The following is a 22,184-nucleotide window of genomic DNA, read 5'->3' on the forward strand; positions in this document are numbered from 1 at the left end:
TTGTGGGCAATGGAAGCCCCAGGATTTTCAGGGTTCTGTACATGTGACACATACCTGGATGAAGTGTCAAGTGAGAGGGGAAGGAATTGATGCTAAAAATACTTTCTAAAGAAGCAACAAGACAGACACAGATTGGATGGGTGCATAAAGAGACCGAGGGTCCCTACATTAGATGACCTTATTGCTGAGAGGCCATGAGTGTAAGAGAATATACCAGAGATAGGAATAAGTACTAGGGTATATAATCAAGGCCTTATCAGACAGGGTTGGTGGGCTTTGGAGAAGATAGGGGATTCAGTCATACCAAATCCCTGCTTTTCCCGTCTCACCTGCTCTTCCCATCTCACCTCTACAAAGTCTTGGGGCTGTTAACAAAAATGGCACTTTTGCTATGCTTTCAGCAGAGAACTAAGGGAGACTTCAGCATTTGTATTTTCCCCACTCAATTAAATTGAGCGCCCTTTTAAGCAAAATTCAAGTTCAAAAAAGAAACTAGAACACCAATTTACTTTAAGCTGCGTCAGAAGTGTTATTTTTTAAAATTAATTTCTAAAGCCAGGTTCCTTCCCAGAAGCCACCACTTTATTGGCACTGATTTTCCTGCCAGCATTCTTAACACAAAGCTGAAGAACTAAAGGATTGAGCCATGTGGGTTGTCCAACTCAGGACTGAGAAGGCATGGTTGTAGGTGGGGAGAGATGTCTGTTTCTTTTACTAGAGACTACCACGAGTTAGAGCCTCTTTAAGCCATATATTTCTAAGTTCATTTTAAGACTGCTCAACAATGAGATCTATGTGTTATACACAAGGTATCTGTACTATTCTTTTGAAATTCAGGGACTGAATATCCTGTAACATCATTCCTTGCACCCAACCTAGACATTACAGGTTACGAGCCATCCTTTTAGGTTTGACTTGATTGAGACTATGAAAGCCTAGTGCAGGATGATTATGTGATAAATGAATGATTAAACCAGCAGGATTCTACCTTTACATAAGTAGGAGGTTTTAACACTGGCAATGCCTAAATTCATGGCTTTTGAAGTGGAAAAAGGTAATATTATGGATACACAGCTTTCTCTATTCCGAAAGCAACACATGAGAAGGGAGGGTAAAAAAAGTCCATGGCCCATTTGTAGGGACAGTGGCACTATGAGTAAGAGACAAAGGTGTTGTAACAGTGCTACTCATTCACCTAGACACTAAACACAAATCTAGGACTGGCCATTTGGGCTGGCAGGTAAGGTCTACTAGGGCCATCTTATTCTCCATTCCCTAATTCCCCTGTGACATGCTAGCTCTTCTCTCAATTCAGTTCTCTGAGATCCTGACCTCCTAAATTACTTATTGGTCTGGAAGGAAGTACCCTGCGAACAATCAAGTTCAAAGACTGGAAAAAGGTATTAAGAACATTTTTACTAGCAAAAGAGGCCAAGATGATTTGTCCAACCAACACTGACTTATTCTAAAATTATCTTGCTTATAAGCAGACCATACTAAATCGAATCTGCGTCCCTCCCAGGGCCTGATTCCATGATTAACTGATTCCTATGTAAGGCAGGAGATGAAATAGTTGTCTGAAGTCATATTGCCAAAGTTCATGTTTATCGTGTAAGGCAAGTTTATTTGCTCTGTGGCCTGGACCCCTGAGTGTGTCCCTTAACAAACAGCTTTAATCTCTTAGCACTATAGTGATTAATCCCTTAAGTAAGCCACCCAGCACCACTAGAACTGAGGAAAAGCTTTAATGAAGCTTGGGTCACATGAAGAAGTAGCTCTTGATAATTTAAAGTAAATAAAACCACAAATAGATCTGGAAACAAGTTTGAGTCAATTATTATTGCTGCTACATTTAAACTGAAATATAGTCACTATATCTTTGCAGAAGTTTTTAAGAGTCTAAGGAGAAAACTATTAATTAGTGACAAGATGTATGTCTAGACCATTTCTACATGAACTGCATTGACTGAATGGCTACAAGTAGTTTCACTTAGTCTCAATATTCTTCTTTGCTCTCACAGTAAGTTGAACCTCACCTCACTGTCTGTTACAGCTCATTAGTTAAATAGCAGTAGTTTGAGTGATGTGTGAATAGCTGGTAGCAGCGGAGCATTTTTTAGCACCGAGTATATTTTCTCATGTGCCTCACAGGCTCAGACCACACTATTTCTGCCATCATCAGAATGTAAGCCTGTTATGAAAAGGAGAGGCTGCAAATGACAGTGTTGAGCAATTTGTGTCAGGTGTCTCCTGTACTAACACACTTGAATTCCTTACCAGAGAGCATTAGAAATACATTTTAACATTTGTACTGCAACCAGCACACAGAAATCTGTTGCTCTCTGCATAAAATTTAGCCTTGACTAGCAAGAGAAAAATTTCCTGTCTTCTGTTTTCTAGGTGAAGTTTCTGAAAATACATTTAGGAAGCCCTTGGGAATTCTTTTGAAAAAGAAGAGAGTGTTCCTAGACACCAAAACATTGTGACTTATGTGGATAAAAAGCAGAATATTACTTGGATTTGGAGGGAAAAGCGTGCAGCTTTTACAGTGTATTATCTCTTTCACTACTGGCATGTCTGGTGGAATTGGAGGAGGTACTATTCCCAAGCCAGGCATCATCGGGGTTATCGGTGGAATTCCAGTCATCATTCCGAGAGAAGGATCAAAGTCTATAAAAGGAGAGGAAAGAGAGAACCATAAATGACACCAGGCAAAGTCAAGTGGAGGCAGGACGTTTCCTTATAAGCTTCATACCAAAGGTCTATGACAGAGGCAGGATATTTAAGAAAACATGGTATGTGTATTGGTATTACCAGGTCTTAAATATTATATTATACTCGTGCATTGTCCTTTTGGGATGGGGCTGTTTGTTTATGTTTGACCAGTGCCTATTTGTCTCTACATCTCATTTTGATATCCAAAGCCTTTCATAATATGACTGTGCCTTGTCTATTGATTTTGCCTTCCACTAGTTCCCAACACACACCCTGTGCTTCACTCAGACAAGTCTTCCTGTTGTCCCTTGTAACACTTCCTGGCTTTTTGCAGTATAGCATGGTGTTAAGAGCATACAGTTTGGGGGATTAGGCAGACTTGGGTCCTAGTTCCACCATTTGCTTAGCAGAATGAATCTTTTGAACTTCCATTTCCTCATTTGCAAAACAGGGTTAATCCCATCTACCTACTAGGGAGCTGTGAGGAATAAATAAAATGATGAATGTAATGTGCTTAGCATAATGCATAGTACAAAACGCTCAATAAATAACTATTTTTCTGTGCCTTTGTTCATGTTATTCTTCCTGCATGGAATAATTTGAGCCTCCCCCAATTTTTCCCATGCTCCAAGGCCTGGCTTAAGGCCCACCCTCCCTGAAGAATCCTTTCCAGATAATTCTGGTTCATTTTTAACTCTGTGTCTAAAAACGATTTGTTCTACACCTGTTGCCACTGAGTTTTATTTTACATCATCCCTTGCTTCATTCAGGGATGCTTCTAGTATGTATGGGGGCCCCCAAACAAATATTTTTTGTGGGGTTGTCTATATTCACAGTTTGACTCACTCCAAATCAATATTGACACTACTCTGGTGGCACAATCTCACATGATACCATGAAAGAAATATTATACCAGACAGCTGGAGTGATTTACTTGCCAGGCTACACTCTCCTGGAACCAAAACTCTGGGAAGACTCCATAGGCATGAGTTCTGAAGCTTCACGGGGGCATCTAGTTGACTCCACATGTGGGATAGAGGATTGGGGAGTGACCCAAAGGAGAGAAATGGGAACTGGTGTCCACTTAGGTTCAGTTTGAGATTGGGGCTCCTTGCTTAGATGATACTGCAAAACTTGATCAGTTTCAGAAAATGGAGAAAGACAGAAAATACTGATACAGCGTTTGCAAACCATGGGGTCCCCTGAGGTGCAGGCCCAGGGCAGGGGCCCCACTTGCCTAGGTCTAAAGGTGGTACTGACTTAATTGTTTACATTTTTTCTTTATATCCAAATGCAAGTCCTTTGAGAAAAGGGAGTGCATTCTACTTCTGTATTTTCCCACCTCTCACACCTGCCCTCTGCGATAGAATGCACAGTGGACTACAAAAAACCCAAAATATTACATAAGGACTTCTGATAATGTAGGGGCAGTTGCAGTAGCAGTAGCAGGTCCTACTCCTGAAAACTTTACTCTGCTCACCACACAGGCCCAAGGTTGGAATGCCCGAAAGCATGTCCTCAAGGTGGCTCTGTATCCCCTGGGTGGCTCTCTAAGATGTTGTTGAAGGAAATAGATCAAAACAGTTGCAATAATATGTGGTTCCTACAGAAGCAAAATTTCAGGTACAACGGGGCTAGTAGGAGGGAGTCTTATGACTGGGCAGATAAGCAGGCAGGTGGCACATGGGTATCCCCCATTGCAAGCCAACCCAAGAGAGCAAGGGCATTCCCCATCCTCTCACATGCCTGTCATGCATGTCAAGACCCTAGACATGTTTTGGAGGGAAAAAAAATCTTCCAAAACCTTTTATTTTTCTGAAAGGAAATTAACTTTTAGCCCTCACGTCATCTCACTCAACATGCATGTGTACACAGGTGCATGAACACACACACAGACACACAGACACACACACACACACACACACACACACACACACTCCCCTTCCTCCCTGTGGCTCTCATATCTCTACTCTTCTCCACATACTAGTTATATGACACTGAGGAAGGTTTGTTAATATCTGTGTGCCTCCATTTCCTTTTCAGTAAAAGTGGGGGCAAATAATGACATTTATCTCAAAGGATGAAAGGACAGAACAGATAAAATATCTCTGGCATGATAGGTGGTAGTCTTGATAGGTACCGTGTTTCCCCGAAAATAAGACCTAGCCAGACAATCAGCTCTAATGCGTCTTTTGGAGCAAAAATTAATATGAGATCTGGTCTTATTTTACTATAATATAAGATCGGGTCTTTATAATATAATGTAATATAATATAATATAATATAATATAATATAATATAATATAATATAATATAACTAATGTAATATAACATAATAGCGGGTCTTATATTAATTTTTGTTTCAAAAGACACATTAGAGCTGATTGTCTGGCTAGGTCTTATTTTCGGGGAAACATGGTAACTCCTTCCTTCCATTCAAAATATGCATACACACACCAATAAATTTACTTGTTGAGACATTCATTCCAATATTCCACGAACATTTGTGATAGCCTTCTACATTTTAGGCTCTAAGAAGATGGGGATGGTGGTCTAGATCTTCCATTCCATCGTAGAGAACTTAAGGCCACTGATATTCTGTTCCTTTGCTGTAGAATAAGAGCACTGTGATTAAGAGTGTCATTTATGTCTGGAAAATTCCATTCCTTGTTTATAAGATTTTGGAAAAATTGTTAATATTATCTCACCCATTTTACAAACTGTTAATTTTTAGCAGGAAAAGATCAGATTAGATTGTGTGCCAACTAAACAATCACATCTATTTTTCCTCTTTTACTGAAATGTTTGCCTTCCTTTTATTGTTCTGCCTGCCTCCTCATTATTATTCATATAGCTCTGTCACTCACAACTCTACCTTACCACGCATTACAGAAACATCAGTTCATTAAATAAGTTCTGCCACTTCCACAGAGAAAGAAATGCCTGTCTCCATGTACTGTCTACTAATAAATAGAGACAAACAAAAAGCAAATACACAGGCTAAATATAACTCCTGAGTGATGTACTCGCCACTCTGCTGTTTCGTATGATTACATTAATATTTTATGAAACTCATTTAAAAGCAAATATATTCATGACATATGGCTAAAGCCAGACTAGATAAACTCCCTTTCTTCATTGTGTTCAATATGCCAAGAGTTCCACAGGTTACACTGCTCAGCAGGGCTTGCTAGATGGCAAGTTATACATGACATCTCAAAGGCTCCTATAACACTGATTACTTCTTTAATTTATTTTCAACCATTAAGCACCAAAGTTGATGCGAATTTCCAGTGCCAACCGAGAACATAACCATTTGAAATCATGGCCCTCATACAAATATTGTAGAACCTAAAAAATCAAAGAAGTCCAACAATTTAAAACACATTGGGACTAGAACACCAGAGAAATTCTTCCCCTTTTCCAGACCCCTGACCTGACTTGAGGAATACTGTTAGCAAGTACTTACTGTGTTTCCCCCAAAATAAGACCTAACTGGAAAACAAGCCCTAGCATGATTTTTCAGGATGACATCCCCTGAACATAAGCTCTAATGCACCTTTTGGAGCAAAAATTAGTATAAGACCTGGTTTTATTTTCAGGGAAACACGGAAGTATTATCACTTATCTTAGGAATCCAAACTTCTGAAGGATGTTTGAAATCATTTTATCAAAGAGTTGTGGAAAAGGCCAAGATATTCCTCCAAAGTCCTTTTCACAATAAATACCCTTTTTTATTTTGTTTTTAACATCTCTTCTTCTAGCACTCTTTCCCTACTGCTTTCTTGACTCTTGGCATGGCCATTGGTGGAATTGTCATAAGAGTTTGTTTGTGTCTTCCTCTTCTGATTCATGTACTTCCCAAAGTTCCAGCTTAATGCAAATGCTGTGTTTTACTTGGGCTAGCTTGCTCCTCAGAGTTACAATCATGTAATGCCTCAGTGTAGCCTTAAGCCTTCCTACTGCCTAGCAACTTGTACTTACTTAATCTAGAGTAGTTACCTGGCAATATTATCATCCTCCATTCTCTGTACACATTTGAGCCAGGGAGTTACAATGGAGGCAAGTGCCATTTCTAAGCTCCCGTCCAGTTATCCATATGTCCATCCATTCAATCTCCGATGCCAGGCTCTCTACCAGGTGTTGGGGTTGAAGGAATGCGTAAGACAAAATCCTTGACCTCATAGTTTATTTTTCAAACAGCCATGCAAACAGTTACAATGTTGTATCATCAACTATTATCATCACTATAATTGTTTATTGGGTATTTACAATGTGCCAGGCACTGTGCTAAGCATTAAACAAGGTAAGCAGAATATGCAGCATGCTTGTGGAATGGAGTGTGATTGGTTAACAGAGTTAACTATTTTCAAAGAATGAAAATAGAAAGTGCCTTAAGCACCCAAACTAGACTGACTATGACTTTTCTGATTATTGAAAAGGTGCTTTGGGACCTAGCATGGCCCCAGGGCCACTGTCTTGAGCAATTGTCGCTATATTACTGGGCCAGTTGGAACAATGCCAGATGACTGCCACTGTACAAGATGTACTAAGACTAAAGATTTCTACAAAACACTAGAAACTTTAGAGGATGCCCATCTTTGATGCTTGACAAAGACAGCACACATGACAATTTTATGGTTCAATCCTTGATATTTTCTAGCAGGCCAGTTCACTCTGGTTTTCTTTCTGTAAAAAGCAACCTCCACTTTTGTAGCAAGGTTAAGGGACAGTGTCCATACTACTACTAATTATTAATTGAGGATATATGAGTTCCCAGGTTTTATACACATCTTCTCATTTAGTTTTTACAACAATCCTAAGGAATGGGAAATATTCCCTATTTTACAGATGAGGAAATTGAAGCTCATAGAGTAACACAGTAAGGCCATACAATAGGTAGGTTTTACTAACTATGTTCTCAATCTTTAGTTTATAATGCTTCCCACAAAGTCCACAGGGAGGGGAAAAAAAGATGCTCTTTGTCAGATTAAGCTGTGTGTCTACCTACTCAACCTGTAGCAAGCCTTGAAATGTTCCTGTCCAAGAGGATACCTTAGGGCTGCTTATCTTTACACCTAGAATTTCCTGTTGAGATATTCAATATATGTATTACCACAGTGTTAGGTAATTTAGATCCCTCTGTTTTAAATCCATTGTCTCAACTTTGACCCACGGGAGAGGTTGGAATTGTGGCAATGCATGAACTGGACATAAGCAAAGGTAGGAGGTGACACATGTTTACTATCCTGCTTGCCTTTTCAGGACTGGACTCTGGTTCTGACTGCCGGGAAGCCCTTTCATAACCTCAGAAAGGCTCTGCCTGCACTTTGTGATTTCTCCCCATCCAAGTCCCCCCCAGGTCCATAAAGGCATTTCCAATCTTTTAGGTATTCTAGAGACCCTTTGAGCATCAAGAGGTAGTGGGCACTTACAGTAAAACCACTAAAATGCAACCATAGATTAGTCCAAAATAAGTGTTCCAAATAGGATCTAGTTAGAGATGCATAATTAAACTATTCTATAGAAAATTCTGATTCCAATTCAGATATACATTACTGGGGCATTATTGCTATTTCCTAAACAATTCATTGGAAAATTAGGAATTATGCCTGGTTATCGAGAAATTTTAACTGACTACAGTTCTGACTGCCTCTGTTCTATGCAGATCCTTGAAAAGACTTTCCAGGAAGTCAACCTGAAGAGAGAACACAGATTTCTAAGGACAGTTTGGCTGAGCTGCAAAATAATCCTGGACTTATCACCTGCCCTTTTGGAAATAGAGCACTGGTTTCCAATTTTTTTGCACAATGACTCTCAAATTCTATCAACATTCTGTCCTGCTTCTCCAGAAGATCATCAAAACCTTTGTTTCAGGCCAGCTGAAAAGTTGAGTCAGGGCCTGACTCATCTACAATGTCAAACAAGGTAGCAAACTAAGCTTGGGTGGGTTATGCAGCATAATTTCAATTCATAAAGATTCTCCCCAATAAATCTCAACTTTGATCCTAAATTTCCACGAATGAAGCTTTATTTCTTTATAAAAGTTTTTGCAAATATCTACCTTTCTAGCCCTCCTTCCCCTTACTACTTCCTACTTATTTATACTGTGTTCTTGCCTCATTAGAACATTTGACAGATTCAGAGTCATACTCTCAACTCTCATCCAGGGATACTGTGAACACCTTTAGAGATGAATAAAAACAAATGAACAAACAAAACAAAAACACAAACACACAGATACAGAGAACGGATCAGTGGTTATTAGAGGGGGAGGGGGTTAGGAATGAATGAAAAGCTAGAAGGGGTCAATTGTATGGTGATGAATGGTAACTAGACTTTTGGGGGTGATCGCTTTGTAGTATATGCAAGTGTCAAATGATAATATTGTACACCTGAAACTTATACCGTGTTTCCCTGAAAATAAGACCTAGACGGACCATCAGCTCTAACGCATCTTTTGGAGCAAAAATTAATATAAGACTGGGTCTTATTTTACTATAATGTAAGACCAGGTATAATATAATATAATATAATACCAGGTCTTATATTAATTTTTGCTCCAAAAGATGCATTAGAGCTGATGGTCCATCTAGGTCTTATTTTCAGGGAAACACGGTATAACAATAAAAAATAAAATAAAATTACCTACATACATATATTTAAGGTTTCCAAACTCTTAATTTGCCAGGAAAAGACGTGGGAATAATAGTAGAAACTAACCATGTACCTACCATTCATGCAGTTCATAAAAGACCGAACATTTTTTTCAATTGACCAAAATTTTTCTTTTTTTTTTCTTTTTAATAAATTTATTGGGGTAACAATAGGATGAATCTTGAGATTATTGTGCTAAGTGAAATAAGTCAGACATTAAAAGTCGAGAACCATATATGACTTCACTGATATGTGGGATATAAAACTGAAAGCAACAAAGGAACAAGGCAAACAAATAAAGAAACAAAGACAATACATTTTAAAACCAAAAATATAGGCAGTCTATAATCTCAGAATATAGACACATAATAGTTCTTTCAATTGAGCAAATTCAGCTTCATGAAAAATTCACTATATTCTTAGTTTTTACACTTTGAAACAGATTAGGAAAAGTAATATCAACTGTTCCTGGGCTACACACCAGTGTTTGGGATTTAGAGGTCGCTCAACTACCTCACTTAATGTATACCTCTATATATGAAGCTCCCCATGAAAACTTCTTTCAGAACTAAAATGTCAAACACACACACAAAAGTGTTAAGGGGCACGAAAAGTTTGACTTCTCCTGGGGATTGGTATATTTTCTCTTCATGGACAATGCAAATTATGTAACTGATTAGGTTTCCCTCTTTGTTTTGGATACCTGGTCACAACTGCAGCTCAACTTTAGAAACTAGGTGGGATCTTATGACCTACACATCTGAATTCTGATTAACCTCCCTACCTGGTCTTCACCTTCTATTCTCATTTATATTTTCCCAGATGCTGGTCTATTTTACTGGTTATTTTTCTCTTTTACTGAAATTTATTATAAGCTGCCTCAAAGTCTTTGTAGATAGGGGTGATATAATTCAACTCAGTATTTAACCATTGTCTCCAGACTGTATATATCTGACCCTGATGTACCCTTTCCTCTGCCTGGGCTGTTCTTAGTGTGTTTTTTTTTTTTTTTTTTTCATCTGACACATTCCTATATACCTCTGCATACTGAATTCAAATGTTACCATTTCTGTGAATATTCCCTGACCACCACTACCTACCTCACACCTGCCCCAATGCCACACTGCGTAAAACAATACTTTTTCTACATTTCTACTATGGCACTTACTATATTGTAGTGTAGTGATGCTGACTTTGTTGCTTCTGCCACTGGACTCTGAGCTTGAAGGCAAGGATTGAGCTATGTCCATTTTGGACTCCCTTGACCTAGCTAAATATATTTTTAATGAAGAGATGGGTAAATAAAAGCACAAATGAGCAAAATGGATAAGAAGCCTTTGAGCATTTGTCAGTCAAGAGGCATGGCATACATGAGAACAGGTTTTATTAGGGAGAAAATATGGAGGGGGTGTCTAAAAGTACTGGAATCATTATAAGGGCAGGAATCTTAGTTTTTTTTGTTCACCACTTTATTCCTAGGGATTCTTGCAGTACCTTGCATATAGCAGGCCTCCCTAAGTAAATATTTCTTGATAGTTTCCATGGGGAGTCTTGAGAGTACCATAAGTGGGTAGGATTCAAGTTTGTTTTGGAGAGACATTAATTCTATTTGGTAAAGTATTTTATGTATTATTGGCTCTTGGTGAAGTGTTAATAATGATGGTGAACAGTGCTCTCCTTTCTCAGGATCTCAACCTTAAATGCCACTGAAAGCATATTATATTTGTAGAAGACATTAAAAATAATGAAAACGCAAGTTCAGGCCTCCTTGAGGAGCTTGTAGAGTGATCTGTCATGTGTCATACATCCTCATTCTTTCTTTCTGTTCCCATCAGAATTAGCCTGATGGTTCCAATGAGAACTGCTTACTTAAGAGTGACAACGGTCATAGATGGGCAGGGTCTTGCTCTGGGAATAAGGTCCATGAGTCCATATTTTCCAATATTTCCCATTATGAAGGACGCATAGTCAATATAGTGAAGACACCACAATGAGGGACTCTTTTGCTTTCTGGGGATATCATGCACTCCACATTTGAATGTTAAGGATATTTTAATTGAGGGTAAAATAAAGGAAGCAGCATGCAGTATTCAATGAGTACCCCTCAACTGGTCCATCTTTGGATTAATTTGGGATGAAGTGCAGAACGATCGTTCCTAAACAGAAGGTGTGACTCTTGTTGGTGCCTCTCTTCATGTGAAAAGGAGCATTGGTTTTATTTGACCAGCTCGGAAAAGCAAATACTCTTTTAGAAAAGACAGCCACCAGCAAGAGGGGACCTCCCAATCCACCTCATGGTGGATTAACTTTATTGAACAGCAGCTGTACAAAACACCATGTTAGATGAAAGGAAGCTCTACCCCAGACCCCAGAGATGGTCTATCTCTGCTCCCCATTTAATGAGTATAATAAGCCAGACACTGCCCTGATGACAAATATGTGTCCAAAAAACTCAGCATCCATGACAGTTTCGATTTGAGTTCTCTGGGGGAAATCAAGGAATAGATTTCATCAATTCCAAAAGCCTTTTCTATTGTTACAGATAGGCCAGATAAAACATGACAAAGAAAAGCCTGCTGGCTCAGTAGGAAACCTCCTAAGGGACAGAAAAGTAGTTGAATTATTGACCCATCAATGGGTGATCTCAGGAAACAATTGCATGTGGCTCATCTGCTGACTTTTCCATTATAAGGGATTTTGAGGGGTGGGGAGAGAATAAGGGGGATGTTTTATTCCATCCAGTTACAATGTTACTTAATAAAGATGGCAGACACCCTATTCCCCAGATTTTGGCAAGAAGGGTAGGCAGCATTGGAGTGTGCTGGCACCTTCCATTTCTTGGATTTCCACTAGATTTATAGGGAGAAGTCATCAGCACTGTCAGACATGCACTGTTCTCATCACCTGCCATTGTCCAGTGCTTCTTCAGGGGAAAAAAAATGTCACTGCATTCATTATAGTTTACTGTTGTTAAGAATATAAATGAGCCATAATTCAACTATTTGTGAGCCATATATCAGATAAGAACTTGAAACAATTATAATCATAGCTGAGTTCATTGAGGGATTACTGCAAGCCAGCCATCATTCTAAGATTTTACATGTATTAACTCATTCATCCTCATAACGACCCAGTAACATAGGTGCTATTATTACCTCCATTTTACAGATGAAGAAACTGAGGCATAGAGAGGTTATGTAACTTTGAAAGTTACAGCTACTTAATGGCAGAGCAGGCATTTACTTTAACCTACACAGACTAGATCAGAATCCATGTTCTAATCTTGATGGTTAAACTGCTTTCCTAAAATAATACACAGGAGAAAAAGCAGTTTACACATAACTCAAGTGATTTTATACATAGCTTTACAAAGTATGTCTCAGTCTAGTGCTACTGCTGCATGTACTTTTAAGACAAGAAGGACACTACTGCACTCAATATCAGTATTTCTAAGACTAGGTTTTAAAAAAAATCAAGTAACTTTCCCTGGAGCACAGCAAAAAGATCACTGAATCACAAAGTTGAAGGGGGATCTGAGAAGCTGTCTCTTCATAGTCCTTAAGAAAACAAAATGTAGGCAAAGGGGGCTAGAGGTATAAATTAAAATCACTCTTGAGGTTTCAGATGTCTGGTTGGAGATTGATGTGTGGAACACTTATTAGAGCTGACAGTGGCTGCCTAGCACCCACTTAAATTGAAATACTTTCAATTCAATTGGCAGCTTAGCAGCCATTTGAAGGAAGTATGTTGGTATTTCCATCTTTAAAAGAATGTAATATTATTACTAATAATAATGATGACAGTTAACCTTTATTGAGTGCTTATTATATGTCAAACATTGTGCTAAGTATATTATTTAATGTTCATAGCAACACTGTGAGTTAGATACTATAATTATGCCCACTTTACAGATGAGGAAACTGAGATACAGATAGGTCAAGTAACTTGCTCAAGGTCACAAGGCTAGCAAGTGGCAGAGCAAGTATTCAAACCCAAGTAGTCTGTGTTCAAGGCCTGTGTTGTTAAATACTAAGCAAGGTACTGCCTCTGAAGAAATAGCCTTGTGAGCTACTGTTAAAAGTAAGATGTGGTATATATACTCGTACATAATGGAATATTATTCGGCCATAAGAAAAGATGAAATACTGCCATTTGCGACAACATGGATGGATCTTGAGATTATTATGTTAAGTGAAATAAAACAGACAGAAAAAGTCAAGAACCATATGACTTCACTCATATGTGGGATATAAAACTCAAAGGAACAAGACAAACAAACAAAGAAACAAAAACTCATAGACACAGACAATAGTTTAGTGGTTACCAGAGGGTAAGGGAGAAGGGGGGTGGTAGAAGAGGGTAAAGGGGGTCAAATATATGGTTATGGTAAAAGAACTGACTTTGGGTGCTGAACACACAATGCAATATATAAATGATGTATTATAGAAATGTACATTTGAAACCTATATAATTTTACTAACCATTGTCACCCCAATAAATATAATAAAGAAAAAAAAGAAAAAAAAAAGAAAACCTGCCCTAATTTTCTAGGCTTGATATTGGCCCCAGTGTAAACATTGGGCCTGTAATGATGACTTGTATATATTTTTTTTCCTCTCAGTGCTAGGCCTGTTTTGCTCCACAGTATAGATGGGTGGCTAAGCATTGAAGATTATTTTGCGGACATAGACTTATGTTTAGACGTGGTGATTTACAAATAATCTGATGTAAGCTAACATTTAGTCTCCTTGGTATCAGAGCATATCTGGCCTCAATATTTTCCCTGAGACATATACCTATACAGTTCAGATTTCCATAAACTGGTAATACTTAAGCCAAATCAGGTAATCTAGTCACTCTAGACTATAAGAGATTGTGACTCTGGACTACTTCATATGGAGCTATAGAACAATATACAATATTTTAGCTTAAATTCTATTATAATGAAATAATGAAAAACTAAATGAAAAAACCCATTACTTCTTTTGTAAGTATCTATGAGAAATATATTAATAACGTTTTTCAGTATTTTAATAGCCAACAGTTTTGAGCACTATGTACTAAGTATTGTGCTAAGCAAAATTTACAACTTACAACAACCCTAATGGTTAGGTACTATTAGCCTGACTTTATGAACAAGAAAATTTAGTTTCATAGATGATATAAAACTACCCAAGATGACATAGTAAAAGAAGCAGACTTGGAAGTCATGCAGACTGACTCCAGAGTCTGAGTTCTTAACCACTATGCCATACCAGCTCCCGTTATAACACCTGCTGATCCCATATTGGCTCCTCCAGCTATTTAAAACCCAAGGACATACATGGTCCAATCACTGTAGCCCTTAAAGGACGCCTGGTTGCTCATTTCAATCATGGTTGGTCTAATGCAGTAGGGTGCAGTCTAGTCATCTGCAGCCCACGGTATGAATTACAGTTTGGTGAAATAGTTCTTTGCTTCTGCCACATATAGAATCCAAGCTCCTTTTTTTCTCCACCCATTTCTCATTCACATATTTTTTTTTCTTTATGTTTGGCTGCCTTTATGCTTGTCTCTAAGCTTTCAATGCAATAACATTTCTTAATTTATTATTAAGATTATTATGTATCATTGTTGCCTACCCTACTTTATCCCCCTACAGAGATTCAAAATCCAATCTGGAATTGTGAAATTATTTTTTGAGGGTGGGAGTAGCTATATAAACAAATGGCATAACAAAGCAGTATGACTCTAGATCTATTGCTCGATTTTAATGTGCTTGTGAATTACTTGAGGATCGTGTTAAAATGAAGCTTCGCCACCCAGAGTCAGTTCTTTTTCCATCACCATATATTGGATCCACTTTACCCTTACCTACCACGCCCTCCCCCTTTATAGATGAAGTATTACAGAATTGTACACCTGAAATTTATGTAACTTTACTAATAATTGTCACCCCAGTAAACTTTAATTTAAAAAAAAATGCAGCTTCTGATTCAGTAGTTTGGGGCTGGGGCCTGCGATTCTGGAATTCTTAACAGCTCCCAGGTTATGCAGATCACACTTTGAGTAGCAAGGTTCTAAATGGGCAGGATCCGGTCATGCTTTTAAGTAGGACCACAATTAAATGACTCTGGAGAGATTAATGTTTAGGATGCTTGAAAAGAACCCCACGCTTCCTGGGATGGCAATTTTTAATGGTTAATAGCTCTGACAGTCCAGGAAGAAACTTTTGTGTCTAAACTAAAACTTTCAGATGCTGTGGCATTTTTATTTTTATCTTTAGTGGAGATGGAGTTAGGACACCATGCCCATTCTCTTATGGGTTATTTTGTTTAAAAAAATATGAAAAGTTATTCAATGTTAACTATGGTCTTTGGGATGCTCCCCACCATGTCCTTTCCTTCCCTTTAAGTCTAAGATTTTTGGGATGTCTCAGTCAGTTCTCATTCCAGCTCCACGTTTATTTGTCTCTTCTAAGAAATCCAACAACTAGACAAGATTTAAATTCCTTGCCAAATCCTATTGACTTTTATTGCAATGAGTTATTTAAATTTTCTGCATATCCTGCATCAGATACACCCCAAGCTTGCCAATAATTCAATAGAGAGTATACTAGTAACTACTGGCTACCCGGTCTATAAAGCTCATATTACAAAAATGCACACTTTAGGCAGAATCTGGTAAATGTTAACTTCAAAGTAAATTGTGTCATACTGCTATATTTATGACCACATGGTCAATAAAAATAAATGCTTGTGAGGTGATTAAAAATAGCATACCAGGTAAAATTGGTTGTCCAGCAATTCCCAGTGGTGCCATTCCAAGATTATTCATTGCTGTGGCCCATGCAGTTGGATCAGACATAGGTAGCGTCATTGCAGTGGAATCCACATTCAGAGTTCTACTATTATCAGCTAAAAAGAAATGACAAGCAAAATAATTTGTTGTACTAAGGTTTCAGTGTTTAGGTTCTTATCAATGTAAACTCTGACAAATGCTTTACAAAAATTGACTGATGGACAAGCGATGGATAAAGGCCTGAATTCCAGCTCTTAACAAGTGTTAAAAAAATACAGCTTAAACTAGCAGGAAGCCATAGAATTTGAAAGCAGTATACCAGACAGCATTTTAGTGTTTCTTTCTCTTTTTCTCTCTCTTCCCCTCACTCCCTCCTTCCTTCTTTTTCTTCTTACCTTCCCTACTGTTATATATATACACACACACACACACACACACACACACACACACACACACACCTTTTTTTTAGAGCAGTTTTAGGTTTACAGCAAAACTGAGGGGAAGGTACAGAGATTTCACATATACTCCTGGCACCCAAACATGTACAGCTTCCCCCATTACAAACATCCCCTACCAGAGTGGTGTGTTTGTTACAAGTGATGAACTTACATTGACACATCATAATCACTCAAAAGCCATAGTTTAAACATATTAGGGGTTCACTCTGGTGTTGTACATGCTGTGGGTTTGGAAAATATCAATCATTATAGTATCATATGGAGAATTTTTACTTCCCTAAAAATCCTCTGTGCTCCACTTATTCATCCCATCCCAATCCCCAACCTCAACAACCACTGATTTTTTTTCACTGTCTCCATAATTTTGCCTTTTCTAGAATGTTACATAGTTGGAATCATACAGTATGTAGCCTTTTGAGGTTGTCTTCTTTTACTGAGCAATACACATTTAAAGTTGCTCCATGTCTTTTCATGGCTTCACAACTCATTTCTTTTTAGTGCTGTATAATATTCCACTGTCTGATATACCACCGTTTATACAGTCACCTACTGAAGTACAGATTGGCTGCTTCCAAATTTTTGCATTTATGAATAAACTTGCTATGAACATTTTTGTGTATGTTTTTCTTTTCTTTTCTTTTTTTGTGGACATTAGTTTTCAGCTCCTTTGGATAAATACCAAGCAGCATAATCACTAGATCATAATGGTAAGAGCATGTTTAGTTTTCTAAGAAACTGTCAACCTGTCTTCCAAAGTGGCCATACTATTTTGCACTCCAATCAGAAATGAATGAGAGCTCCTGCTGCTCCACATCCTCACCAGTATTTAGTGTTATCAGTATCCTGGATTTTGGCCATTCTAATAGGTGTGTAGTGAAATTTTGTTATTTTAATTTGCATTTCCCTGATGACATATGATGTGGAGCATCTTTTTTAGCGTTTATTTGCCATCCGTATAACTTCTTATGTAAGGTGTTTATTAAACACTTTGGCAAATGTTACACAGGTTATTTGTTTTCTTACTGTTGAATTTTAAGAGATATTTGCATAATTTAGATAATAGCCTTTTATAAGTTGTGTATTTTTGCAAATATTTTCTCCCAATATGTAGCTCCTCTTCTCACTCTCCTGACATTGTCTTTCACAGAGCAGAAATTTTTAATTTTAATTAAATCCAGTGCATCAATTATTTCTTTCATGGACTGTGCCATTGGTGGTGTATCTAAAAAGTCACTGCCGTACCCATGGTCATCAAAGTTTCTCCCACGTTATCCTCTAAGAATTTTACAGTTATCTGTTTCACATGTAGGTCTTTCAATCCATTTTTTAAAAAAACAAAGTTTATTGGGGTGACAATTGTCAGTAAAGTAACATAGACTTCAGGTGTACAATTCTGTAATATAGCATCTATATATCACATTGTGTGTTCACCACCCAGAGTCAGTTCTCCTTACATCACCATATATTTGATCCCCTTTACCCTCTTCTTTCACCCCCCCACCCCCCTTACCCTCTGGTAACCACTAAACTATTGTCTGTGTCTATGAGTTTTTGTTTCTCATTTGTTTGTCTTGTTCTGTTGTTGTTTTTGGTTTATATACCACATATCAGTGAAATCACATGGTTCTCTGCTTTTTCTGTCTGACTTATTTCGCTCAGCATTACTCTCTCAAGATCCATCCATGTTGTCACAAATGTTCCTATATCATCTTTTCTTACCGCTGAATAGTATTCCATTGTTTATATATACCACAACTTCTTTATCCATTCATCTATCGAAGGACATTTTGGTTATTTCCATGTCTTGGCCACCGTAAACAAAGCTGCAGTGAACATTGGAGCACACGTGTCTTTATCTCTAAATGTTTTCAGATTTTTTGGGTAGATACCCAGGAAAGGGATTGATGGGTCATATGGTACTTCTATTCGTAATTTTTTGAGGAACCTCCACACTGCCTTCCATAACGGCTGCACCAGTCTGCATTCCCACAAAGAGTGTACGAGGGTTCCTTTTTCTCCACAGCCTCTCCAACACTTGTTGCTATTTGTCTTGTTGATGATAGCCATTCTGACTGGGGTGAGGTGATATCTCATTGTGGTTTTGATTTGCATTTCTCTGATGATTAGTGATGTTGAGCATTTTTTCATATGTCTATTTGCCATTTGTATGTCCTCTTTGGAGAAATGTCTGTTCAGGTCCTCTGCCCATTTTTCAGTTGGGTTGTCTGTTTTTTTTGTTGAGTTGCATGAGTTCCTTGTATATTTTGGAAATTAGCCCATTATCAGAGGAACTAATTACAAAAATCTTCTCCCATTCAACTGGCTGCCTCTTTATTTTGTCGAGGGTTTCTTTTGCTGAGCAGAAGCTTCTAAGTTTGATATAGTCCCATTCATTTATTGTAGCTTTTACTTGCTTTGCCTTTGGAGTCAAATTCATGAAATGCTCTTTGAACCCAAGGTATATAAGTTTAATACCTATGTTTTCTCCTATGCAGTTTATTGTTTCAGGTCTTATGCTTAAGTCTTTGATCCATTTGAATTAATTTTGGTACATGGTGACATATAGCAGTCCAGTTTCATTCTTTTGCATGTGGCTTTCCAATTCTGCCAGCATCATTTATTTATTGAAGAGGCTGTCTTTTCTCCACTGTATGCTTTTAGCTTCTTTGTCAAAAATTATCTGTCCATATTTATGTGGTTTTATTTCTGAGTTCTCAATTCTATTCCATTGGTCTATGTGTCTGTTTTTCTGCCAATACCATGCTGTTTTGATTATTGTAGCCCTGTAGTACAAGCTAAAGTCAGGAGTGTGATACATCCAGTATTGTTCTTTTTTCTTAAGATAAGTTTGGCTATTTGGGGTCTTCTGTAGTTCCAAACAAATCTGATGACTTTCTGTTTCATTTCTTTAAAAAATGCCATTGGGAATTTGATAGGGATTGCATTAAATCTGAATATTGCTTTGGGTAATATGACCATTTTAACTATGTTCATTCTTCCAATTCATGAATATGGAATGTAATTTCCATGTCTTTGTGTCTTCTTCAATTTCTTTCAAAAATGTCTTATAGTTTTCAGCATATAGGTCTTTCACATCCTTGGTTAAGTTTACTCCTAGGTATTTTATTCTTTTTGCTGCAATTGCAAAGGGAATTGTTTTTTTATTTGTTTTTCTCAGAATTCATTGTTAGTATATAGGAATGCAATGGACTTTTGTACACTGATTTTGTAGCCAGCAACTTTACTGTATTCGTTGATTGTTTCTAATAGCTTTTTGGTGGAGTCTTTAGGGTTTTCTATATATAGCATCATGTCATCTGCAAAGAGTGACAATTTAACTTCTACATTCCCAATTTGGATGCCTTTTATTTCTTTCTCTTGCCTGATTGCTCTGGCAAGGATTTCCAACACTATGTTGAAAAGCAGAGGTGATAGGGGACAGCCCTGTCGTGTTCCTGAACATAGAGCAAAGGGCTTCAGTTTTTCACCGTTAATTATGAGGTTAGCTGAGGGTTTGTCATATATGGCCTTTATTATGTTAAGGTACTTTCCTTCTACACCTACTTTATTAAGTGTTTTAATCGTAAATGGATGTTGTATTTTGTCAAATGTGTTTTCTACATCATTTCATATAATCATATGATTTTTGTCCTTTATTTTGTTTATGTGATGTTTCACATTGATGGATTTGCAGATGTTGAACCTTCCTTTTTCTCCGGGGATGAACCCCACTTGGTCGTGATGAATAATCTTTTTAAAGCATTGTTGCATTCGCTTTGCTAGAATTTTGTTTAGGATTTTTGTATCTGTATTCATCAGAGATATTGGTCTGTAGTTTTCATTTTTTGTGTTATCTTTACCAGGATTTGGTATCAGGGTAATGTTGGCCTCATAAAATGAGTTAGGGAATACTGTCTCTTCTTCAATTTTTTGGGAGAGTTTGAGAAGGATTGGTATTAAATCCTCTTTGAAGATTTGGTAAAATTCACTAGTGAAACCATCTGGTCCTGGACTTTTGCTTTGGGAAGGTTTTGCATGACTGATTCAATTTCGTTACTGGTGATCGGTCTGTTTAGACTTTCCAATTCTTCATAATTCAGCCTAGGAAGGTAAAATGTTTCTAACAACTTGTCCATTTCTTCTAGGTTATTAAATTTGGTGGCATGTAGTCCTTCATAGTGTTCTTGGATGATTCTTTGTATTTCTGTTGCATCCATTGTAAATTCCCTTTCTCATTTCTCATTTTGTTTATTAGTATCTTCTCTCTTTTGTCTTACTGATTCTAGCCAAGGATTTGTCAATTTCATTAATCTTTTCAAAGAACCAGCTCTTTGTCAAATTAATTTTTTCTTGTCTTTTTGTTCTGTATTTCATTTAGCTCTGCTGTGATTTTTATTATTTCCTTTCTTCTGCTGAACTTGGGTCTCATTTGTTCTTCTTTTTCTAGTTCTTTAAGGTGTAACGTGAGGTTACTTATTTGGGATTTTTCTCTTTTCTTGAGATAGGCCTGTAATGATTTCCGTCTTAAAACTGCTTTTGCTGCATCTCAAAATTTTGGCAGCATGTATTTTCATTCTCATTTGTTTCTATGTATGTTTTGATCTCTCCTCTAATTTCTTCTTTGACCCAGTCGTTCTTTAAAAGAATGTTGTTCAATCTCCATGTATTTGTGGTTTTTCCTGCTTTCTTTTGGCAGTTGATATGAAGTTTCAAAGCCTTGTGATCGGAGCATATCTTGGTATGATTTCAATTTTCTTAAATTTGCTGAGGCTAGTTTTATGTTTCAATATATAGTCTTTGGATATTAACCCCTTATCAGAGGCATTGTTTTCAGAAATCTCCCATTTGGTTGGTAGCCTCTTTATTTTGTCCACGGTTTTCTTTTGCTGTGCAGAAGCCTTTTAATTTAATATGGTCCCAATTCATTTATTTTAGCTTTTACTTCCCTTACCTTTGATGTCAAATTCATAAAATCCTCTTTGAACCCAAGGTCCATAAGTTTAATACCTATGTTTTCATCTATGCAGTTTATTATTTCAGGTCTTATGTTTAGGTATTTTATCCATTTTAAGTTAATTATGGTACTCAGTGACAGATAGCAGTCTAGTTTCATTCTTTTGCACGCGGCTTTGCAATTCTGCCAGCAGCATTTATTGAAGAGGCTTTCTTTTCTCCACTGTATGTTTTTGGCTTCTTTGTCAAAAATTATCTGTCCATATATATGTGGGTTCATTTCCGGGTTTTCAATTCTATTACATTGGTCTGTGTTTCTGCCAATACCATCCTGTTTTGATCACTGTTGTCCTGTAGTACAGGCTGAAGTCGGGGAGTGTGATACATCCAGCATTCTTCTGTTTTCTTAAGATTGCTTTGGCTATTCGGGATCTTTTTGGTTTCATACGAATCTGACAATGTTTTGTTCTATTTTTTTGAAAAATGCCATTGGGTTTTTGATGGGGATTGCATTACATCTGTATATTGCTTTGGGTGGTATGGCCATTTTAACTATGGATTCTTCCAATCCATGAACACGGAATGTCTTTCCATTTCTTCACGTCTTCTTCAATTTTGTTT

General features: G+C 37.5%; 1 protein-coding gene across 21 annotated transcripts in view; it reads right to left on the reverse strand.

Moving 5' to 3' along the window:
- ENOX2 (ecto-NOX disulfide-thiol exchanger 2) overlaps nt 1-22,184 on the reverse strand; it is a 431,677-nt gene that overhangs the window by 135,002 nt on the left and 274,491 nt on the right. For 18 of the 21 annotated variants that reach the window (XM_088794720.1, XM_074323652.2, XM_019716148.3 and 15 more), the window contains 2 exons: nt 16,134-16,268; nt 2,515-2,670 (listed from right to left, as the gene is read on the reverse strand). In XM_088794720.1, the coding sequence (XP_088650846.1) occupies nt 2,515-2,670; nt 16,134-16,230 (253 nt within the window). In that variant the 5' untranslated portion in view covers nt 16,231-16,268. The remainder of the gene's footprint in view (nt 1-2,514; nt 2,671-16,133; nt 16,269-22,184) is intronic. The other 3 variants (XM_074323657.2, XM_074323649.2, XM_019716140.3) reach the window with 2 other exon arrangements.

Source organism: Rhinolophus sinicus, chromosome 18 (assembly GCF_057876585.1).
Source record: "Rhinolophus sinicus isolate RSI-liver-muscle chromosome 18, RSI-T2T, whole genome shotgun sequence".
NCBI lineage: Eukaryota > Metazoa > Chordata > Mammalia > Chiroptera > Rhinolophidae > Rhinolophus > Rhinolophus sinicus.